Raw genomic sequence first — 20,492 nt, forward strand, 5'->3', positions numbered from 1 at the left:
ACAGTCTGTCTTTTCATTCCCACTTCAGTAAAGTTCATATCAGACGCTTGAAAGCAACACATGACGAGAACCCACATGCAGTTTCCCTTTCCTCCCAGAAATTCAGCACAAATTTATTTGTAGAATTTCAAAATAGATGCATCAAGTTACGTTTAGTCTCTTATTTCCATCTCTGTAACATGAAAATGCCAACATCTGACCTTTATTGAAATTAATCTGGTTTACAACATGATGATAAATTGTCATTTTGTATTTTGTGCCCTCCAGCAGTACTGTAATCATGACAGACTTGATTCTGCTTTAAATTCCACTGCACAGATGCAGAAACATCCATAAATCAGTGTTTGTGAACACAGTAAAGAACGGCATTAGATTGCATGAACTCAGTGAGACATGATCCATCACATTGGTTCACAATCCAGAATGTTTAACAATATCAACATTAATAAAGCAATAAAAACTAAGAGCAACTGCAAAGCTGTACTGGTTTAGAGATTCATTTTCAGATGGAACCCATGAGAAGTTCAATCAAACAATCAGTGACGCGTCAGACCACAGAGACCAGACGTGTCTGATTTCCAGTAGCCAATGTTTCTGATCATGACAGTTTAATCGACCAACCCGTGTGCGTATGGTTAGTGTGTGAGAGTGTGTGTGTGTGTGTGTGTTCATACCTGGTCAATGTTTCAAGTCGCCGTCTTGCAAAAACAGCAAGAGTTCATCTGCAGCTTCTTTTATAAGTGTGTGTGTGTGTGTGTGTGTGTGTGTGTGTGTGTGTGTGTGTGTGTGTGTGTGTGTGTGTGTGTGAGTGTGTGTGTGTGTGTGTGTGTGTGTGTGTGTGTGTGTGCCTAATTAACCTGTTAGCACAACAACAATTATCTTTATTCCCACAACTGAAGTGGTGTGTGTGTCCACATATGTTTTCATGTATGGATATATGAGTGTTGATATAATCAACAGGGTGTTCTCATGATGCGAGTTTCACACAGGCCTCCCTCACACCCCCACCCCCCCTCCCAACCTCCCCCACCTCCCTCCATCCTTCACCTCCTCTATTTCTTCCCCCTCTTTCATTTTTCTCTCCCTCTGTCCTCCTCTCCTCTCCTTCTCCCTTTCCTTGTTTCTCGCCACAGAAACAGGAAACTTTTGTGCTAACATTCCCCCCCCCCCCCCCCCCCCCGTGTGTGTGTGTGTGTGTGTGTTCCCTTTTTGTGTGTAGCTAATCCCCTGTTGTTGCGGATTTCACTTTGTGTGTGTGCTGATTGTTTACCGTCGTCACAAAGCTTTTCTTCGGACCTGTTCTGTAAACACAACAGGAAGTTTACCTGCGTCACGCGCTGTGGGAACCTGCAGCCGACACACACACACACACACACACACACACACACACACCCACGAGCGCATCTCGAATGAAGAAGATTCAGTGCAACATTTGCAACATTTTGTGACTTGAAAATGAACTTTAACATAAATTCTGAAGCTTAGAAAGAGACCGAGTGAAGATATAGTTTATCAAAATGAAGGTAGTGTGACAGTAATCCCTCCTGTTTGATTACTAGACCTTTCTCTACATCATGTTTTCACATGGCGCTTCATCACTTTAGAAATACTTGATCTCATTGAAGGTTTGAGTCAGATACCGTCCTGATATTTGTGATAATCTTTTTTAATGGTGAAAAAAAATCTAATTCTGAAGTTTTAGGTTGAGAGACTCTGGACAACAGAGTCTGAGAGACGACGTTCATTAAATGAGAAACTGAGACACATCTGTGTGTCATCAGAATAACGGTAGTTCCACGCCTCATGGTTTAAAACACCATATTTATTTCTACAAGGCTTTCAGACAACCGTCTGGTGACCCTGAGTCACCCCGAGAGTGACCTGCTGAGTGTAGTCGATGGGCTCCAGCACCCAATGTTCAAAACTTCAAAATAAAATTCCACAAATGTAACTGAGAGAACTTCAGAGAGAAACCTTCTGCGGTAAAACAAAAAACAAACAAACAAAAAAAAACAAACAGATAAATAAGTCTGAGAGAGATTTACAGTCAACACACTGGAATCAGGTGAAACCTCAACAGGAGGTGGAGCAGATCATGCCTGAATTTCTCAGAGGCTTTTTTTTTAATCTCCATATCAGGCCGAGTTGATCATTTACAGCGTTTACCCCCAATTAAACGCAGCTGCTGACTGATGTCCTGTTGACACTGAGCTGTGTTCAGTAAAGAGAAACACAGCAGACAGAATACACACACCTCAATGGCTGCTGTGGTGAAAATCATCTATTAAAGGATAAAAGACGAGTTTGTAGAAAAACTAAAAGCACAATGAATTCTGTTTGTCATGTCAGCAGTGTGATATTTATGTTACGACAGAGGTGTCAAAATAAAAGCAAATAAATGATTTGGAAAAGATAAATATATGAAGCTTTCATGTTCTCCTTTTTTTCCCAAATGCAAGCTTTAAATAGTTTGAACTCATGAGTGAATCCTGTCATGAATTTATAACATGTCCAGGCTGAACTTGACCTTTGACCCTTAACTTTCCATGCCAGTGATCACACAACGTGACGGATGAAGAATAAACACAGAAAATATTTTATTATGTGCACTTCAAACACAGAGGCATGTCTCACATGAACACACAGCAGTGTTGAGAGTCCGTCCTGCCTGGACTCCACCGTGGAAACACTTTTTGGTTCATTACGTCACTTTTGGACAGAACGAAGACAGGCTGCGTCGTCTCAGTCTCTCATCTTCACATTGACCTTTTTTTTGGAGCAGCTTTGTGTCAAACAGATTCAGACGAGGAAGCACAAGACACAGAACGGACAGATGAAGAGACAGACGGTCCATGAACTCGTCCCTGGGTTCCGGTCCCTAGGAGGCGTGGCTCTGCTCCTCCTTCTTCTCCTGACTCCTCCTGGTCTTCACCTCCTTCAGCCCCTCCTCGATCCGCTCCACCGCCTCCTCGTCTCCCACCTGCTGAGCCATGCTCAGCGCTTCCTTGTAGACCCGAACGGAGTCGTCCAGCCGACCTGGTGGACGGAGTCAGACCGGCTCAGACCCACGGGAGGGGCGGCCCGGACCCGTGACCTCTGACCTCCACCCACCTGTGTGCATCAGGATTCCGGCCAGATTGAGGAGCAGCACGTGCTGGTCGGGGTGTCCGACGGAGCGGCTCAGGTCCACCGCCTGCTGCACCAGCGCCAGGGCGTCGTCATGACGACCCTGCAGATCCAAGATGGTGGCCAGGTCGCTCATCAGCACCAGAGTCTATCAGGAGAGAGAGAGAGGGCGACAGAGAGAGCGAGCAAGAGAGAGAGAGAGAGAGAGAAAAGGACAGACAGAGAGCAAGAGTGAGAGAGAGAGCGAGACAGAGAGAAAGAGAGAGAGCAAGAGGCGAGAGAGAGAGAGAGAGCAAGACAGAAAGAGAGCAAGAGGGGAGTGAGAGAGAGCGAGAGAGAGAGCAACAAGAGAGTGAGCGAGCGAGCGAGAGGGAGGGAGAGAGAGAGAGAAAGACGGGAGAGAGAGCGAGAGAGGGAACAAGAGGGAGAGAGAGAGCGAGAGAGAGAGAGACAGAGAGAGAAAGAGTGGAGAGAGTGAGAGAGAGAGCGAGAGAGAGAGAGGAAGAGGGGAGAGAGAGAGAGTGAGAGAGAACAAGGGGGGAGAGAGAGCGAGAGAGCAAGAGAGGGAGTAAGAGGGAGAGAGAGAGCGAGAGAGCGAGCAGGAGAGAGAGCGAGAGGGAGCAAGTGAGTCCCTGAATGTGGGCGTGTCCTTCACTACACATGCAGAGCTTTGGCCACTTTGGGCAGTGTCTCTACCTCTGTGTGTGTGTGTGTGTGTGTGTATAATATATCCTTTTGATCCAGTCTACGGTGTCCACCTGTGTGTCTCTCTGCGAGAGTGTGTCTCCACCTGGGGGTGTGTGTCGCCCTGCTCCTGGCGGCAGATGTTCAGGGCGCTCTGGTAGTCCAGTCCCGCCTGCTGCAGGTGCCGCGTCGACGCTCGGTACCGAGCCCTGGAGTCCAGACACAGGCCCAGCAGGAGGCGGGTCTCCTTCCTCAGAGCTTCCTGTTCTTCTGAGAACCACAACAACAGCAGAGCGTTTCCTCGCCTGCGTCAGCGCCTCGCCCGTCCTCGGCGTGTCTCACCTGTGTGTTCCTCCGCTGGAAGCTCCTTCTGTTTCTCCAGTTTGGCCTCCAGGGACTCCGTACAGAACCTGAAACCGTGATCCGCCAGCTCCGTCCTGACAGCAGCAGTCCAGCGGACAGACAGACGGACAGAGGACGGTCAGCCAGCCCGGACCTGAGCCGTCTATCAGCTGATTGGCTGAGTCTGCCTCTCACCTGTTCTGCTCAGCGTAGATGGTGGCCAGCTTCAGAGACATCTCGATGACGGCGTTGTCGTCCTGGAAGAAGACAGGAAGTGAGACGAGTCGACCTCGCTGGAGCTACTTCCTGCAGGACAGGAGGACAAACTGACCTGTGGAGTTCCTCCTGCGAGCATGAAGCTCATCGCAGCTTTGAAGAGCTTCTCTGCCTGAGAGAGAGAGAGAGAGAGAGAGAGAGAGAGAGAGAGAGAGAGAGAGAGAGAGAGAGAGAATATAATTTTGGGGCAATGCTTCAAATAACAAAAGATATTAAACTCGTTTCAATTCCATAATTTATACATATGGCACCAAATACAGCACAGTCATATCACATCATCGGACAAGACAACTCAAACTGCAGGAAAGAAAACTGAGAAAAAAATTATCTTGTTTTTCAATCAGTTTGATACTTTTTAAGATTTTTTTTCATTTTTGTAATAAATAATGAGAATCATTAAATTAGGAGTACAAAGAAAAAGTTAAAAATCTGAGGTTGAGAGTGAAGCGGCTTCCCAGCATGACTGTTCATCATGTTTGAAAAGAAATCCTGCTAACAGTACAGCTTTAGAGGTGAAATTGTTGTTACTGCCGCAGAAATTAAAACCACAAGAGTTAGTCGAGCGAAAAGCAAAGCAAGAGGAAAGTGGTGCATTCTATTGTTTTAGGATTTGAAAAAGCTATTATCAATAGTATCTTAATTTTTGTTGTAATATCTTGGTTCTCTGTGACTGAACACCATGCTGGGTTTAGATGATACTCACATTGTCCAGCTGACCTTGAACGTAAGCCAGATTGGCCATCTGAGGAGCGGAGAGAAACATCTTTAGTAATCCAGATATGAAAAATGTATAGTGACGCACCAGCAGGGGGCGCAGCGGTGCCTGAGGTGAGAGGAGGACCTGGGACTTTACCATGCTGTAGGTGTAAATGATGGCCTGGTTGTTGTGGGTCTGATGAGCCAGAACAATGGCCTGGTGCAGGAACCCCGAGGCTGCATCCAGCTGGTCGCGATACACACTGAGCTGAGACACACACACACACACACACACACACACACACACACACACACACACACACACACACACACACTGTCAGGACAGGCTGACAGACACAGATGCAGCCCATCCTGTTCTGACAGAGCTACTTTGGCCTTCTTCAGCAGCAGGATGATCTCCTCCTCCTTCCTCTGAGCTTCTTCCTTCTGGCTTTCAGCAGAACTTCCAAACAGGGAAAAAGCTGCAGATGGATACACACACACTAGCATTAAAATTAACTTTACTTCACAAAAACATGCATGTGAGATTAACTCTTTGTTTCAACAGGTGAAGGGATACACGTAACACGATGGCTTTAATCTATGTGTTTACTTCCATTCAAATATTAAGAGGAAAACAGCAGACTGTACCATGGAGAGAGAGGGAGAGAGAACCCACCCATAACAGTCAGCAGGAGCTTTCCTCCATCTCTCTGCTGGTGATTGAAGCCTGTGTTGATGGGTGTCTGTCCGCTGAGCCTGGATGCTGAGTGCTCTGCCAGCACGGCCTCCGAGGCCAAAGAGGAGCTGAGACACCTGCCAGGCCTCACACTGCAGGGAGGACACAGGCACAGGCCTGTTACAGGACAGTTCAGAAGTTATGCAATCACATTCATGTGTGTGTTCTGTAGTGAGAGCAGAAGCCTGTCATGTCCTGTCTCCTCTCCTGCTTCACTGCAGCTCCAGGCTTTAGCTGCTGCTGTTCAGAGGTTTAATTTGTCTCCACAGCTTCCAAGCCTTCATTAAACTCCACGTTCATTTCATAAGTGGCATAATAATCACGACAGGAGCTGAAATTCAGCTGGGATAAGACAAGTGAGCCTGTAAGCCAAACTGAGGGCAAACAGAACCCGCACACCTGCAGCCGACACTGAGGAGGAGGAGAAGTATAAACATGTTATACATGGACATGTTGTGTTCTACACTCTGCAATCTAGTGTTTATATAGCTGCATGAATGAATGTAGCTTTAGCAAATCTCAGGACAGACAAACACGTGAATTAAAATCTGCTTCTTCTCTAATTTACGGTTAAATCGTCAGATTGATGAATGAACTCCGGGCCGCCGTGTGCGTCCGGCTCGTGCTGACCTGCTTAATGCTCCAAAACAGCGGCTCGAGACCCGGCGGAGGACGGCACGGAGCACACAGGAGGCCGCCATCTTTACTGTTTACATAAGAAGCGGAAGTGACGTTGCGCCACTGCACGCATTCAAAATAAAAGAGAGAAAGTTGCATCATTAGTTTCAATATAAATAAAGAAGCTACTTTTAAATTTTTGAAGTAAAGCATATTATTTATTACAAGACTATAAATATTTTGACTGTCGTTAAAATGTTAGTTTTGGTATCACTCAATTAAAATTTAAATGACCTCTGATTATTTATGGTCAATGTTTTACTGAATGGAGAGAAATGAGCTTTTACTTTATTTTTAATTCACCTGTATTTCATAAGTAACACCTAAACCATAACTATCTTCTAAGTTGATAGAACATCTTTCCAAGGTTTTGTGTTTTGCTGAATGAAATTAAATAAAGAATACATTTTACAATGAAATAAACCACTGTTATGTATTTTAAATGAGCAAAGCACACCCCTTATATGAGTGATTCCCAGTTTTGAAGGGTGGACTTTTAAAAACCCAGGTTTTTAAGCAATTTCTACCCATTTTAAAGCCATGTATTTTAACTATATTTTGTACAAGAACTAAAGAAGACCAATTTTAACCCTCATCACTGGAATTATTTGTTGTAGCCATTCACAGCTAAATTTTTTTATTGACACCTTGGTCAATATGCGACACCGATGCTCATTGGTCTCGTATTTCTTTACCTTATATTATACATCCATTATTACAAATTCAAAAAACAGTCACCGCTACACAGTATATTCACAATTTGGCTTTTATTGTTGAACAAAACAAGTTGCTTTCTAAAGCATTTTCAACTTTAAATCAGCAGAACTCATATCAGTTAAGATCATGAGAGTCTTACAAACATGAGTTTTAACATGTCAGTCATGTTCATGGGCATCTGGACGGTTGATGGCGAATATCATGTCTTCATAAGCTGCAGTTCAGCAAGTGACCAGCAGGGGACATTTCATGACATCGAGAAAAAAAAAAACAACTTAAAAAAATTCTCTGAGGCAGTTTTCTCAACTTGATCCAATCCGGAAGCCTGATTGGTTGCGAGAGCGCACGACGTCCCGTCTCGCTCTGATTGGGTGTGCAGGGCGTCGCAGGCTCCAGAAGGCAAATCAGGTTTCTCGCACAGATCACACAATAACATCGTCATTACTTTTTCAGTTTGAGCATCTATATATATTTATATATGCATTAAAAAAAAAAACTAAACTGAAGGCAACAATGTAACACAGCAGTATGTGTGTTCATAAAAACCTTTGTGTGCAACATTAAAACTGGTTCAACACGCGTCACACGGGCACCTTAAAACAAAACTTGGGATTCTTATAGCTGCACCCAGTCTCATGATAACTCCCTCAGGAACCGTTTATTACTTCACCAAAAACACCAAAGCAGCTCAGATCTCTGAGTCCTGAGGCATCTCCTGCTCCATTCAGCAGTGCTACATCATCAAATCCGTCGCTTGCTTAATGAACAATTTTTAGCTCACAAAACGAGGCCTGATAATGACAGATGGGTCGTCACGTGCCAGTGCTAAAACTCCAACTTTCAAAAACGTATTCTGTGAAATATGAAGCTGAAGCTCGACGGGAAAAGGTAAAACTTGAGGTTCATCACAGAATGAAATTATCACGTCCATATCCAGCCTCAGTTGCCAGGATAAAACATAAACCTGAAATCTGAAGTCATTATGCGATGAGTTACGATGAAGAACGGTGATGAATATCGACATTATTCAACTCATTTCCTTGAAAATAAGCAAAGTGATTGATCAGATTGGCAGTTCGTTAAATCCATTTTCAGCTTTGGTACGTACACCAACTTAAATAAAGTATCCAACAGTTCTTTCTTCTTCTTTTCTTATTTGTTTTTTATAAGGCTCCAGGTGACCAAAAGATGAGACACCTGCCAGCCAATCACATGAGAGTCTTCACCAACAGTCTCTGGTCAGTTCTTAGTGTTAAAGCTTGGCGCGTATCCTAGAAATATGAGACGTTCCGCTGCACGGCTTCCTCCAGGCAGGATGGAAGCCGTGAAACATTCAGTCCATCGGTCAGTCGCTCTCTGAGAGACGCAGACAGAAACCCGGCTGATCGGCAGGGAGAGAAAAGGGGATCAAGATCAAATCTTCTGACGAGAGAGAAACGGACTCTGTTCTGGTTTCAGTCTTTGGGAGAAAATCATCACTGGGTTAGCAGGAGCTGTGTGCGTGTGGTGTGTGTGTGTGTGTTTTCAGTTCACATTCAGTCGAGCCATCACTTTAAAGCAGCAGATGTGTCAGTGAGCAGCTCCCGTTCGCAGTGCATCATGGGAAGTACAGATACGTCAGTGCATTAGTGATACTAAGGGAAATGATCGACTCTGGCTGGACCTTTGAACTCTGTCCAGCCAAACATGTAGTGTTTTCACTCAATGTCTCCAGGCACATGGATTAAACGGCAGATGGGAGCTACCTTTAAAACACCACAGAAGAAGAGATGACGTTGACCAAACCAATCAAAGCGTGAGGCGGATGACGTGAGGCGGATGACGGCGGTCTTGCGGCTCCGTCACTCGATGGGCTGGTGGTCCGTGAACCTCTTCAGGTGGTGGCGCAGCACTCCTTTGGTCTTGAAGGCCTTGCCGCAGTCGCAGGCGTGCGGCCGCTCGCCGGTGTGGTTGAGCTGGTGGAGGCGCAGCAGCGAGCTGGTGATGAAGAACTCCCCGCAGGTGATGCAGTAGTGGCTCTTCTCCCCGGTGTGCTTCGCCCGCTGGTGGTTGAGCAGCGAGCCCGACGTGATGAAGCTCTGCCCGCAGTCCTGGCAGCTGAACGGCCGCTCGCCGGTGTGGATCCTCTCGTGGGCTCGCCACGAGTTGTGGTAGGAGAAGGACTTCTCGCAGTACGAGCACTGGTACAGCTTCTCCTTGGTGTGGCTCAGCCGGTGCATCTTCAGGTAGTGGGCGATGGTGAAGCTCTTGCCGCAGTCGTCGCAGGTGAACGGCTTCTCGCCCACGTGGAACAGCGTGATGTGCGACCGCAGGTGGGACGACTGGGTGAAGCGCTTGCCGCAGGTGGTGCAGAGGAAGGGCCGCTCCCCGGTGTGGGTCACCATGTGCGCCTTGAGGTGCGGGGACTGGGTGAAGCGCTTGCCGCACTCGGCGCACTTGTACGGCTTGAGGCCGGTGTGGGTGCGGTTGTGCAGCTTCAGGCCCTGCAGGCTGGAGAAGCACTTCCCGCACTCGGTGCAGTGGTAGTCCTTCAGGTCCTCGTGCGTGCGCTGGTGGCAGCGCATGCCGCTCAGCAGCTTGAAGCCCTTCCCGCAGGTGGGACACTTGTGAGGCTTCCTGTCGGAGTGAGTCACCTGGTGCAGCTTCAGGCTCTGAGGGTTGCTGAAGGACTTGCTGCACTTGCTGCAGGGCAGCTTCTTGGGGCTGCGGTGCGACTTGCAGTGGAAGTTGAAGCCCTGGTAGGACACGAACATCTTGCCGCAGACGCCGCAGCGGTAGCACTTCTCGCCCCGGTGTATCTGCAGGTGCTCGTTGAGCTCTCCCTGCTCGCCGAAGCCGTCCCCGCAGAACCAGCACTTGAAGGGCTTGATGCCCGAGTGCGTCCGGTGGTGCGTCTTCCAGTCCCGCTTCAGGGCGAAGGTCTTGTCACAGTACGAGCAGTGGTACGGCTCCTGCCGGTCGTGGATCTGCTGGTGGAGGACCAGCCTCATCAAGGTGGGGAAGGTCTTCCCGCACTGGCAGCACTCGTTGGGGTTCTGCCCGCTGTGGAGCCGCAGGTGAACCTCCAGGTGAGCCAGCTTGTAGAAGCCCTTCTTACACTCGGGGCAGTAGACCATCTTCCTGCCGAAGTTGGTGGACAGCTGCGGCTTCGGCGCCTGCGTGAAGAGCTGAGGGTGATCGGCTGCAGGGAGGAAGAGGGGAGAGGTCACGGTTCAAAGAGATTCTGATGACGCTGAAGTAAATGTTGCATGAAAGCTACATTTTGGTAGTAATGTGTGAAACTCATTGCTTTTAACTTATGTTGTGAATAAAACCAGTTACAACTCTAGAACTTTATCTCTGCAGGGATTTCCTTCACTTCCACTGAACAGCAGCTGTTAATCAGGCCACGTTTACACAACATTTCAGGAGAAGTGGATCATTTGTGTGCTTCCGTTTCAGAAAAATTTTGCATTTACATGGCAACGTCTCGAAAGCAAAGCAAGTTTATACAGAAACAACAGATATACTGAATACCACTGTAGTTAGTGTGCCCAGCCACTAGTGGGTGCTGTTTGGTAATGAAACCACACAAAAACACCCACTCTCACACACACAATGTTGTCTTGTAATCAGACACTCAAAACGCTGCAATGTTGCGTGAACAAGGTCTTAATTTAACTATTAACGTCTTCCTCCCACTGATGTAACGTCGACTGAACTAATCAGACCGACTCTTCAGCTTCCTTACCCACGGTCAGGGAGTCCCGCCCCTCCAGCCACGCGCTGCAGTCCGTCAGACTGACCGACAGCTTCATGAGGAGCGGGTACGACTGGATCTCCACGTCCCCGTCGGGCTCTGGTTTGATCTGGATGCAGAATTCATCTTCTTCAGCGTCCTGAAACTGAAAGATGGCGGAATTTAAATGGTGTGTTTTGTAAGTATGTTTGTTACAAACATGAAATAGTGAATGTAGTCAGAATATGGAAGATGTCTGTCCACACAGGCTGGAAAGGGAAAAGGGAGCCGAGCAACTGTGGTGCTGTATGTCCAGTCTGGTTAAAATGATATTGTCATCCCTCTTACGTCCAGCTCAGGGGGTTTAAGCTAAAGGGGCTCTGTAAAGACGGATCAGTGGCAGAGGCCCATTAAAATGAACAAGATAAACTAGAAAAAGCTGTTTGGTTTTGATGCAAAATATATCAGTAAATGTGGAAAACGCTCACATTTTGTTTTCGACATTCTCAATGAACAATGTTTTTTTTTTTTTCCAAAGAAAAAGTGCAATTGCAAACTTTTTCTTCATCCACACTGAGGTTAGTTTGGCCCTGATGCTTTCAAAAGCAGTCGGAACAGACTGATTAATTTAACAGTAACATCAGGCTGGAGGTTTGGGATCTCAGACATCTTTACAGCTTTGCTCAAACAGCAGTGATCTCTCTCTTGCCCCAGTCTGTTTCCCAGACACTTTTTCTTGATTCTATGCTGCTGAATCTGCCCTGTGGTCCCCAGGTGTTATTTGAATCACATTTTTTTTTTGTGAATTATGTGCTATTCATCACACTATTGTTTTCCTGTCAGATTTTTTTTTTTTTTTTAGTATGAAGTGCATGGAAACAAACAGTGCATTTCAGTCAAGGCTGTAGCATATTTAGGATGTTACTTTATACTCAGCTACACTGTAGAATTTTTCTGAAATACTGCCACAGTCAGTACTGACAGAAACAATCAGATCTGCTGGAACAGAGATAAAAAAGAGCTTCAGGCTTCTTCACTGATGTGATCTGTTTCAGATCTGAATGAAAGGAAGCATCTCTTGGTCTGGCCTTGAGGCCAACACTCCTCCTGGAGACCCGAGCTGGCGGAGTCCCCACCAGACTCCCTTCACTTTCCAGATGTTTCTCACGGTGTGTCCTGCTGCGGCCACACAGCTGGGGACAGACACACTCCGGTGAGACATCTGCTGCCCCTCTTTGATTCGGCTGATTCAGATTCACTCCAAACCTTCACCCGGGATTCACCCACCGCTCCACCTCCCTCCAGCCCGGCCCGGTCCAAACGATCCGGCCCGCTCGGGGCGTTCCGCCGAGGCAGACTTCGGATCGGGTTCGGCCGATTGAAGCCGGGGACCGGGCTCAGATCAGACGAGGGGTCGGTGCGGAGCACCAGGCGGGGGGGTCTCAGGCTCGGCTCAGTGTTTATACACACCTTGTGGATCTGAATGGAGTCCGGCGGGTCCTCTGCCTCACATCCAGGCGCTAGCTCGGCTAGCTCGGCCGCGCTCAGGCCCGGGAAGGGCTCCTGCTTCAGGCTGGGAGGCGGGGTCACCGGCGGGCTCACGGCGCTCTGCATCGCTCCGGCTCCGCCGCTGGACGGGTCGGTGACGGTTCCGCTAGCCGGAGGAGTCCCGGAGCTGCGGACTTGACCAGGTTCTGCTCTAGACTTCCGGGGGAAAGCTCCCCCCTCGACCTCTGACCCCTCACCTTGCTCAAAACAAAACACGTGGGAAAACATCAGAGAACGCGTGCTGCGCGAAAACACGCGACTGGCCGCCAGCTACGGAAGCTTCGGGCCGCCAAAAGACTGAAACATAGAGCCTGAGGCACAGTGATCAATCTCTGTTTTATTTTTAATCATTTCTCTGGCAGGAGTCCTGGAGACCATGTTATTCCATTTTAAATGCCTTCCTACTTCAATTTACCTGAATGTAATGATTCATCAGTTGTTCCTGCAGTCAGGTGTCTAATGATGAAATGAACTCAGTCATGCAGGACTTGTCTCTGGGCTCTCAGGAATGTAACTGAAACCAAAGGTATCGAGCTGATTTTAACTCAGGTGACCACATTTTGATCTCCAGACAGAGGAGGCTGGGCCTGGCTTTGAGACGCATCAGTGATTCCAGATGCCATCCCTCCCATCTTTAAAGGCACTGGAGCTGAACCGAGGGCTGTGAACAGGTCTTCAGTCCATCACAGGACACACACTCAGACCGAGGGGTAATTCAGGGTCTCTCTCTCACACTCACACACACGGAAGAAAAACTCTAAAGAGAAAGGAGAAAGTTCCAGGTGGTATTTGACCCCAGACCTTCTCACTGTGAGCTCCAACTACTGTGCCCAAATACGTACGTCACATATTTTCTATACACTCTACTCAAGCTGTTGCAAGATGAAGCTGATTCAATTTCAATTTAAGTCAAACATTGAAATGATGATTTAAAAAAAAACATTATACAGTAGAATGAATTCTAAGCTAATTGTAAAATGATTCTGCTGTTGAGCTTTGAAACTTTACTGGTTAACTATTGAACAGTGAAGGAATTAGGCATGAATGTGACAAATTCAGATTCCACTGTTCTGCAGAGAACAGACTGTGAGAACTTTGAATGAGTCTGTTGAGAGGAAGTGTTAAAACACTAAATGTTTCCTGGAAACACCAAACCAGAAAGTGTTGAATGAAGACATTAAATATGAGTAACTGTTGTTTTGGTATTGGGTGAAACAGAAGCGAGTTAAGCTGCAGATCAGATCAGAATAATGTTGAAGGATTAAAAGTTTGCTACAGGTTTCTAAAGGTGACACCGAGACTTAAATCAGGCCGACTCTGCAGAGACAAAAACAAACAAAACAACATAAATAAATGATTTAATAGATTTTCTCTTTTGTCAAAAGCTGAATTCACAGAAACCACTTCCATCCAGTCTGGAGAAACATGGAAACGTCTGCTGCAGTCGACTCAAACTAAGCTCAATGAGGCACGGTGATGAGAACGAGGAACGCCGCCGATCCAGACACTCTGTATGGATCACGTCTCAAGCTGAGTTGTTTTTGGTTTAGATAAAGAAAGTAAATCAAGCTCAAATCTGGCTGAACTACATTAAAAAAAATTATTTTACTTTTCAACGGACATTTATTAAGTTATTTTTTAACCGACTCCAAGCTGATGGATCTGATGGCAGCCACACACTGAGATTTCAGCCTGATCAGCTGATTTTATTCATGGAGGATAAAACTTCCTGTTTTATTTGAACGCCTGCAACGTGCAGAAATATCGATTTGTGCGAGCATGCAACTGAACATGCTTCATACAGGATCTTGTTAAATCAGGCCCAAAACGTATAATCCAGATGTTGAACAGCTGTCCTTCCTGTGGAGGGAGGAAGTCCCCTCCGCCACACACTGCAGTGTGTTCGGTTATGAAGAGCTGAAATGAGAGTGTGTCGCCGCCCTGAACACATCTGGTCACTTTCTCACGCTGTGCTGTGGATCTTTACATCTTTGCATCCACTTCCTGAAGAATGAAGATGAACACGGAATCTGCCGGTCTGATTGATCAGTGGAACGTGTGTGTGTGTGGAAAAACGGGGGGTGGCGTGAATCTGTGAGAACGATGAAGAGAAGGCCTACAAAAGAACTAAAACATTAAAAATCAAAGTCCTGGCTTACGCTCAGCATCTCCATGGCAACAGAAACAAACATTAATAACTATGATCAGCATCCATCGACTCCCACAAGTCAGAGGCACCAGCAGCAGCAGCAGCAGCAGCCAATCGGGGAGCAGCTAGCGGCGGTAGACCCCGAAGGCCACCAGGCTGAGAAAGATGGTGACGCCGACCAGCGAGGCAGTGGCCGGGGCGGTGAAGAACTGCCGGTACTGGATCTGACAGTACCACAGCACCGACAGCATGAAGACCAGCAGCGGCACCATGAGGCTGCCCACGTTCAGGGCCACCTGCACCTGGTCGGCGGGCCGCGGCCCCCCCGCCGCGCCCCGGCCCGCGTGCTGCGAGATGTGGCAGTGCAGGACGCAGTTGTGGACCAGGTTGAGGGAGGCCAGAGTCTGAGCGTCGTCCTGCAGCAGCTGGCCCTGGTAGATGAGGCGCACCTGCTGCTCCTGACCGGCGAAGTAGGTCCTGAAAGGTCAGACAGACACGGGGTCACGGTGAGGCTGCAGGAGGGGGACGCTCCGGTCACAGCTACACAGAATCTATGGATCAGTAATACTGCGGAGGAGTGTTGGCGGTTGAAGTTACCGTTTGATGTATCCGATGGTGTCCTGCGGTTTGACCTGAGCTGTTCTTTCTGTGTCATTCAGAAACTTCAGTCTGACCACCATGTCCTCTGAGACACACTTTCTCCTCCGGCTCCCCTGTTCCTGATGCCATCTCCTCCCACAGTCTCTCCCGTCCCGCCGTCCTCCCCCTCCTCCTGGGGGGTCGCGGTGACGGGCGGGGCCTCGGTCCCGGAGCCGTCGCTCACGGAGCTGGAGGCGGACGACGACAGCGGCGAGGAGGAAGAAGAAGAGGGCGAGGACGGGACGCTGGTGGAGGCGAGGGGCGAGTCCTGGTGGGCGGGGGCCGGTCCTGTGCTGCTGGCTGACGCTCACGGAGGCGGTGAACAGGTGCTCTTGGGGCTCCGGGGTGCGGGTGGAGATCCAGGCGAGCAGCAGCACCAGCAGCAGCAGCAGGGAGCCGAAGAGCAGCGTCACCTCGTCGCCCACGCCTTCGATCAGAGCCATCGCCCACGGCAACGCCCGCGCAGGTCAGCACGGGTCAAACACCTGGAGGAGGGAAAAACAGACATCATCCTCTTCCTCCTCCTCCTCCTCCTCATCTCTCAGGCTTTGCTGCCATCTGCTGGCGAAATGGTTCAGTGAAAATCTTTATAACCTGAAGAAGTATCGATTCGGGTATTTCTGAAAGCTTTACATAAAGACATTAAAAACTTCTGGCTCTAATGTGAGCAGCGCTGAACATACAACAATCTGATGAGGAAATCACTCGTGCTCACTGAATCCATCAGCCCGAGACGGTTAATCTTGCACTGCCTTGTGGGTAATCAGGAACTATGATCACAGGACACAGCTTTGGAACAGGAATTACAGCCAAGCTAACATATTTCTAGTTGATTAAAGCTTCTGTTACAATGGAGACAGAATTAATCTGAGATCTACAGCAATCACTAAAAACAACCAACTTCAGCTGCATTTTGCCAGGAGTACAATGAAAAACTACTTCCTAAAAGTAAACAAAATTTAGACGCAAAGTTAAAAAAAACAGCTTCTTTCTGCTTCGGTCCCAGGTTATTATATAAACAGCTCCTCTCAGCAAAGCTTTCTCGAGATCTGTATTTTTCACAAACAAGAGCAAGTTTTTTTTTTTTAAATTAATGTTACTGTTTTGTGAAACAGTAACATTCATGTTCCAAGTCTGCTTCACCCTTAAACTCTCCATCTGCCCACTGAAACTGTTAATCTGTCCTGCCCCTGGATTGTGAAGCACGCCCTCCAGGACATCCAGACTCTGTGAAATCACATCTACAATCATCCTGTTCAGAGCAGATCAACACACATAAGACCTCTTTCTGTACTTCTTTCTATATGGAGAAATGGAAAACTGTCATAATTAACTTTTTGTTGTCTAATGGAAGATGATCTCAGGAGCTGTGAAAGGTACAGATGAATAAAATGCATTTTTTTTTATTAATAACTAAACTAGAGAATGACTTTACAGGACCCAGAACTAAGACGTCGTTTAGAATTCAGATTCTTTTTTCCACATAATGAGTATCTCCTGCTAGATCTCAAGATCACAATGAATGGTAAATGCTAAACCTTTTATGCCTTGTCACTCATGCCAGTGTTTGACGAGACTCAAAATCCATAAATGAATTAAGTGTAATTAGGCAAAGTTATTTAAAGAGAGGATGCTGTGAAGACAAAAGCTACTTTTCCTTCTGTATTATTGGTTTCGACCTAGAATATGACATTGTTTACTCGTGAAGATTCAGCACGAGTTTTATGTGATTGTGTGTAAAGGAGTGACTAAAGTTTGATAGAATGGTCAGAGTTTAGAGACCTCTCCATCCTCTGCATAATTTTCTCCTTCATGCACATCTTTTCACTCATGTTTTCTCTGAAAGATCACAAGCAGCACAGTCCGAAGAAGATTTAAAGAACTGAAGGAGCTTGACAAGGAGTAGAGTAGTAGTCAGGACCACCTAACCTGAGACCAAGTCCAGATCAAGACCAGAGTAAAACCAAGATCAGGGCATCATAAGAGCAGCACCAGAGCATCAAGACCAAGACTACCACATCCTAAGATCAGGAAAAGACAAACATTAAAGGGCAAAAACCAGTAACCTGAAATATGGCCTCAAAACCTTGACCGGACCGGACTACGGCCCTACATGGAGACTACAGAGGCTTGAGTGTCACTTTCATTAAAACAAACCAGACAGCTGAAGTTGAAAGACCTCTTCATGTTGTTTCCTGTCCTGACCCAATAGTATGTGTGTAGAGACGGAGCCTCGCCTGTTCCCGGTTCTACGGGACAGGCATGACGGTAGTTTAACTCTGGTAAGCACCGTTATCGGGTTTTGATGGAGGCCAGACTACAAAAACAGACCACATCGAAACCGAATCTCTCATTTCTAATCCAAAGTCTCAAGGCTAGCTGCTCCCGCATACAGCTGATGCTACGCTACAAGCGAGCACAAGCGAGCAGGGGGGTCCGGGGTGAGGGGGGGTCAGGGGGGCGACAAATTAGAAAATTACCAGAAATTTAGAGAGACTCAGAACAGCGATGGCATGAAAATAAACTCACAGTTCAGCTTAGAATCCTCATTTCAGTCCGCGTTAGCCTGCAGGCTAACCAGGCTAATGTGGCTTCCTGCTGCCGCTTCCGCGCTTCTTCTTCTTCGTTCTATTTACAAGGCGACTCAAGTGGAGGACTGCCGCCATCACGTGGCCACATGTGGAACTGTCCCCTATTTCTGTGGCTCTGACGGGCACTAATGTCTCAGACGCTGAAAACAATTGAAAAGCAGCTAAATATATTATATTCAATCCACACATCTACTACACTGCTTAATGTAATTAAAGGTGAGACACTGTAGTTGACCATCTGTGAAGGCATGTCACATAAACCAGCAGGATGCCTTTTCCAGAGATTGTTTTCGCATTACTGGGGGAAAATCCCAATCCAAAGTAATATGTGGAATGTAAAACTATTCAATTAATCAAAGCACTAATTTTATATTGGCTATATTGATTGAAGATAAACAAAAGCAATTTAAAAACCATCATACACCATTGTGACAGTATTTTTTAGATTTTATGTGAATCCAGATTTCACATCAAAACCTTGAAATGAAAGCATGACATGAGTTATGCTTTATGTGACATGTTAACAATAATATCTTAAATTTGTCAAAGACTTGACTGTCAAGTGGGTTGTGGGGTAGCACTGTGGTTCAAGTCATGGGAGCTCATTCTCAATATTTTAGTCTGATGAACCAAAAGGATCATGGATTCTTCAACCAAGAACATTTTTCCAGTTGACCTTTGAGACCCACATGTCTTTGGACATACTAGTCCGGATTTAATGAGTTACCAGAGGAGTGCCGGTCACGGTTTCCTGCTTCATCTCTTCTTAACCTTTCTGTGAAGTTATTCTGAACGTTTTGTCATCGTGGCAGGAAAACTGATAAACCATTAACTGGATCTTCCTCTCACAGATAATCACCTCAGAAGACTCCATGTTGATCTCTATTTCTATTATTATGTGTGCAGACCAAACTTTACCTTTCACATTTTTCCAACATTATTTTGCAGAACAGAAGCCACATCTCATAAATGTCTCCAAAAGTGTATATTCGTGTGGAGACAAATCTGTTTTATGGATTTATCCATTATCCATTCATCCAGTCTAAAGGTTTGAGACAGACAAGATTCACTCACAGCCAGAGGTGGAGCGTGGGTCTCAGTACAGAGGGGGCGGAGCATTCTCGATGGGCCCTCATGACAGTGATTTTACCATTCAAACAATCCTCATGCTACCATCAAACAACACACTAAGGCTCACTTTTATTGAGCAATAAAGTCACAAACCAACATGCAGTGTGACAGCTGTCAATCTCAGAGCGTCGCTGTCCATGGTGCTGAAAACTCAGACAAAAAGTCACGGGCTACATCTGTACCATCTTTGATGCAGCTTAAAGGTGCTGTAGGCAGGATTTTGCTAGTCAATGCTAATTTTCTGTGTTTTCTTTGGATTAAATGTTATAGTATCCATTGATAATCCTTTAGGAGTGTAGCATAATTGCACTACCGCGAGGGCGCAGCGTTTCCATCTGTCTCTGTTCTGAGCTGAAAAGGAATCTCCACAGCTCCAGGTATCTTTGACCAATCAGAAGAGCCCCTGAGGCTCTAACCATGATTGGTCGAGAGGCATTCGTTGCACATTCTTGTGGGAGGGGCTTAACTTGCGTAAGGGCGTGATGTCAGAGAAAACAGGACAGGATTGGCTGTGCTGAGTTTCAAAACGCAATCTTACTTAGGTAACCCTAAGCAAGATGGCGGAGATGCCGAATCCTGCCTACTGCACCTTTAATATAAACTGCACACAGCTGGTCTAAAATTACACAATCGTTTCCGATAGATATAGACACAGCTATCTATAGATTTGGAATTCACGTATATTAGAAAAAATAGACTCTGCGGTCTCTTGTAGTTGAGAGCAACAAAGGCACATTCAACTAGGCAGGTGTTTAAGACCACAGCATGCTGATAAAGATAATATTTTTGAAGGTTTCACTGACTCACCAATGGCTCCCGATGTAGGGTTTTGGGTCGTACGCTAGCGGCTAGCATTGTGTTAGCTGTTTAAACTTCCCTCCAAGAGCTCACGGATCAAGTGCAAAGGTAAAAACTTGTTAATGCCGCACAGCCAATCAGCAGTTACAGCTCTGAGCATCCATTTACAGTCGTAATGTAAGAATTGGCAAATGGAGCCACACTCATATGCGTATACCTTCTCGCACACACTGCACATTTTATTATAATAATTTATTTAGGAGTAATGTGAACACATCACATGAAACGGGGCCCTATGACCCTGTGGGCCCTGGAGCGACCGCCCCCTTGCCCCCACTCTGGCTCCGCTACAGCTCACAGCAAGTCAGAGGACTGAAATTAACACAAATATGTCGTTGGACTTATACACACACAACGCCTCACAGAAAGACTTTGAGCTGAATCTGGAATATTCAGGATGCCAACTACCACCCCAAACACTGAATTCTGGATAATATATATGGTGTAGTGTAATATATGTAAAATATTTTTACATATGTGTGATGATTCATAATTGTGTGGTCTTTTAAGTGAACACCACAGGGAAACGCTGGGGGTTTCTTTTGAAAGAAAAAAAATGTATTTCATCTATCACTCTTTTTGGACATTGAAAAATATCTA

The 20,492-nt window shown here is 46.6% G+C and overlaps 3 protein-coding genes across 3 annotated transcripts; all 3 read right to left on the reverse strand.

The window, feature by feature from the left end:
- Window positions 1-2,561: 2,561 nt before the first annotated feature.
- On the reverse strand, window positions 2,562-6,565 carry LOC115405254 (tetratricopeptide repeat protein 19, mitochondrial-like). The gene is made up of 11 exons (XM_030114774.1): window positions 6,494-6,565; window positions 5,804-5,955; window positions 5,515-5,606; window positions 5,282-5,392; window positions 5,132-5,170; window positions 4,484-4,540; window positions 4,348-4,409; window positions 4,153-4,247; window positions 3,917-4,080; window positions 3,112-3,274; window positions 2,562-3,036 (listed from the first exon to the last, which is right to left on the reverse strand). Exons 1-11 carry the CDS (start codon window positions 6,562-6,564, stop codon window positions 2,879-2,881), a joined length of 1,164 nt encoding a protein of 387 aa, XP_029970634.1. The 5' UTR covers window position 6,565; the 3' UTR covers window positions 2,562-2,878.
- A 1,304-nt stretch (window positions 6,566-7,869) lies between these two features.
- Window positions 7,870-12,669, reverse strand: LOC115405243 (zinc finger protein OZF-like). The gene is made up of 3 exons (XM_030114762.1): window positions 12,447-12,669; window positions 10,989-11,136; window positions 7,870-10,439 (listed from the first exon to the last, which is right to left on the reverse strand). The coding sequence occupies exons 1-3, from the start codon at window positions 12,588-12,590 to the stop codon at window positions 9,100-9,102; spliced, it is 1,632 nt and encodes a 543-aa protein (XP_029970622.1). The 5' UTR covers window positions 12,591-12,669; the 3' UTR covers window positions 7,870-9,099.
- Window positions 12,670-14,635: 1,966 nt separating this feature from the next.
- On the reverse strand, window positions 14,636-17,950 carry LOC115405255 (transmembrane and ubiquitin-like domain-containing protein 1). The gene is given in 5 exon segments (XM_030114776.1): window positions 14,636-15,150; window positions 15,271-15,362; window positions 15,365-15,592; window positions 15,594-15,797; window positions 17,842-17,950. Coding segments are annotated over 4 exon segments (834 nt in total). The 5' UTR covers window positions 15,756-15,797; window positions 17,842-17,950; the 3' UTR covers window positions 14,636-14,798.
- Between the last annotated feature and the right edge of the window lie 2,542 nt (window positions 17,951-20,492).

This window comes from Salarias fasciatus, chromosome 18, assembly GCF_902148845.1.
Source record: "Salarias fasciatus chromosome 18, fSalaFa1.1, whole genome shotgun sequence".
NCBI lineage: Eukaryota > Metazoa > Chordata > Actinopteri > Blenniiformes > Blenniidae > Salarias > Salarias fasciatus.